Raw genomic sequence first — 3365 nt, 5'->3', positions numbered from 1 at the left:
TGAGTTTTAAGCCACTGGGTCCGGGACTCAAACCACGGTCGACTACATGGGAGTCCAGCGACACAGCCATTACGCTAACTGCTGGTTCCCAACTTTATTTATTTTAATTTGAGCAGAGAGGGTCAGAAAGCAAGCCGCCAGGTCTGGGACTCAAACCATGATCAGCCATGTAAGAGTCCAACGCCCTTAACCACCATGTCACCTGCCAGCCCCACAACCGTGCAGTTCTAATCCCAGACCCGACAGCTTGAGTGAAAGTCATGCTAGGCACATGTGTGTGCATGCCCCAAATCCCAAGAGGAAGGAGATGAAGGAACCGTGGCATGGCCCTGCCCCTTGGAGAGGGCCTACTCCCGCTCCCTCTCTCTCTCTCTGGGGAGGCTGCTTGCCCTTTAGCAAAAATAAAAAGGGTGGGGGGCGCAGCTGGTGGCGTTGGTTAAGGTGCTGGGCTCGGGTGCAGTCATCCACACTCAAGTCCTCGATCCGATGGCCTGAAAGTCATGCCAGGTGCCAAGTATGTGAATCCCCAAATCCCGAGAGGAAAATGGAGATGGGATTGCAGCATGGCCATCCCCCTTGGGGGGCGATTTCTCACTCTGTCTCTCTCTGTCTCTGGTGAGCACACATGCTCTATGAGAAAACAAACAAACAAACAAAAAACCACCGAAACAAGAGGCGGAGGCATGGGGCTGGCAGGGGAGTATGGTGGTTAAGGCTCTGGACCTCAACATGGCTGACAGCAGTTCAAGACCAGACCTAGTGGCTTGATTTCTCACTTTCTCTCTCTCTCTCTCTCTCTCTGTGTGTCTCTGAGGAGCACATGTACCCTCTAGCAAATTTTTTTAAATTTATTTAATTTAATTTGTTATTATTTTTTTAATTTGACCAGAGAAAGAGAGAAAGGGAAAGTGAGAAAGCAAGCCACCAGGTGTAGGACTCGAACCACAGTTGGCCACATGGGAATCCAGCACCTTTAATTACCACGCCACTTGGCGGCCCCGACTATAGCAAATTTAATAAAAAAATAAAAAGGTGGGGGAGGTGGGCAGCTTTCAGCCTCAGCAACTCCTGCGAGCAGGCCCCATTCTCCAGGGCCGCCAGCACACCCTGACTAAGAAAGGGGGACCAGCAGATGGTGTAATGGTTACATCACTGGATTCCCACGTAGTCAACCGTGGTTCAAGTCCTGGACCTGGCAGCTTAAACCTCACGCCAGGCGCATGTGCGTGCATGCCCAAGATCCCGAGAGGAGAATGGAGAAGGGACTGCAGTGTGGCCATCCCCCCCGGAGGTGATTTCTCGCTTTCTGTCTCTCTGTCTCTCTCTGTCTGTCTGGCAAGCGCATGCACCCTATGGCAAAATCCCCTAAAAAAACAAAAAACAAAAAAAAAGACAGGCGAGCCAGCGAGTGCAGGACGCCCGCGGCCCCAGGTGGCAGCTCACCCCCAGGCTGGACGCGCCGGGCAGCACGTTCTCCTCCGGCACCTCCACGCCGTCCATGATGATCATTCCCGTGGCCGAGGCCCGCAGGGAGAACTTGCCCTCGATCTTGGGGGCCGAGAGCCCCCGCATGCCCTTCTCCAGCAGGAAGCCCCGAATACAGCTATCGTCGCATCGAGCCCACACCACGAACAGGTCGGCCACGGGCGAGTTGGTGATCCTGGGGAGGGGGGCAGGCAGTGAGGGCTTGGGCTGCTGTGCCCCTGCCCAGCCTGCCCTGCCCGCCCGTCTGCAGGCCCCCGGCCCCTCACCAGGTCTTGGTCCCGTCCAGGGTGTAGGTCTTGCTGGACGGGTTGTAGCGGGCTCTGGTCTCCATGCTGCTGGGGTCGCTCCCGCAGTTGGGCTCTGTGAGCCCGAAGCAGCCCAGGATCTCCCCTTTAGCTGCCGGAACAAGACGGGGTAACCAGGCTGTCCGGCCCCACTCATTCTCTCCACGCCACAATCTCTTCTCCTCCTTTCTCCTCTCGGGATCTGGGGCACGCACGCACATGCGCCCACTGTGAGTTTAAGCCACTGAGTCCGAGACTCGAACCACGGTCGACTACATGGGAGTCCAGTGACATAGCCATTACGCCAACTGCTGGTCCCTTTCTCTTTCTTTAGTTAAATTAAAAATAATAATAATAGAAAAAAAAATAAAGTTACATAAAAATCATTTTAAAAAATCCTCTTTATAAGAGTGTGCTTATCACAAAAGAACTACTTGAAGATTAGGACACAACAGCAGTTCAGGGGCCAGCCCCACCCCGAGTTCCAGGCCATGGGGACTGTCTTCCTTCCCCTGCGCCCCACAGCGACAGCAGCTCACCCAGCCGGGGCAGGTACTTCTGCCGCTGTTCCTCGGTGCCATAGGCGTAGATGGGATGCATGACGAGGGAGGACTGGACGCTCATGGCTGACCTGTAGCCGCTGTCCACCCGCTCCAGTTCTCGGGCCAGGAGCCCATAGGCCACAGAGGATACCCCAGCACAGCCATACCCTGGTGGTACAGCAGGGGGCAGTAGGACAAGGGACAGAGCCCACCCAGCTGGGACCAGGGGAGGGCCTAAGAGACAACTAAAGAGGACACTCAAAGAGGCCAGTACTGGGGCAGGCAGGTGGCATGCTGGTTAAGGCTGCTGGACTCCCACATGGCTGACAGTGGTTCAAGTCCTGGACCTGGCGCCTTGCTTTCTCACTTTCCTTCTCTCTCTCTGAATCTCTCTGGTCAAAATACTTTTTAAAGAATTATTTATTATTAATTTTTATTTATTCATTTACTTATTTTAATTTGACCAGAGAGAGACACAAAGAGAGAGAAAATGAGAAATTAAGCCGCTAGGCCTAGCCCTGCACCCACCACGCCACCTGCTGGTCCCAATAAATTATTATTTAAAAATTTTTTTTTTTAAAGAAGTGGTTACAAAGCTGGCCCCAGCTGACGGCTTATTAACCTTTTCAGAGGGAGGGATAAACAGCTCCACTTTACAGACCGGAAACGGTGGCCCCGGGAATGGGAGGGTCTCTTGGGGAACCCTGGGATCGGCAGGGTGCCAGGAGAAACGGGTCCCTACCTTTGATGGTGGGGCCCAGCACACCCAGCTCCCCCATCTCCGTGATGATTTCCCGATGGAAAACTGCGAAAGGACAGACGCCCAGGTCAGGTGCAGCGCGAGCCCGGGGAGAGCCCAGCCCCAGGGGCAGACGGGGCCAGGCCGGAGCAGGCAGAGCTGGTGCAAGAGGCCAATGGAGGGAAGGGAGGAGGAACCCGGGGAGCGGAGCCCTGGGAGCCCTGGGCGCCCACCCCCTCCAGCACCTTCCTTGCGGTTGGCCAGCAGGATGCGGGGCATCAGCCGCTCCTGACAGTAGTTTCGGAAGGTGTCCCC

The 3365-nt window shown here is 55.1% G+C and overlaps 1 protein-coding gene across 1 annotated transcript in view; it reads right to left on the bottom strand.

Annotated features, from left to right (window-relative positions):
• The window catches only part of GCDH (glutaryl-CoA dehydrogenase), a gene marked incomplete at its 5' end in the record, with an annotated part of 7388 nt that extends 4025 nt beyond the window's left edge, over positions 1-3363 (bottom strand). Inside the window, 5 exon segments of the mRNA XM_014592642.2 lie at positions 1444-1660; positions 1752-1881; positions 2309-2479; positions 3054-3116; positions 3296-3363. Of these exon segments, the coding sequence (XP_014448128.1) occupies positions 1444-1660; positions 1752-1881; positions 2309-2479; positions 3054-3116; positions 3296-3363 (649 nt within the window).
• Positions 3364-3365: the final 2 nt, after the last annotated feature.

Source organism: Tupaia chinensis, unplaced genomic scaffold (genome assembly GCF_000334495.1).
Source record: "Tupaia chinensis unplaced genomic scaffold, TupChi_1.0 Scaffold138060_1, whole genome shotgun sequence".
NCBI lineage: Eukaryota > Metazoa > Chordata > Mammalia > Scandentia > Tupaiidae > Tupaia > Tupaia belangeri.
The sequence above is the reverse complement of the archived record's forward strand: the minus strand, read 5'-3'. Positions and strand labels throughout refer to the sequence as shown.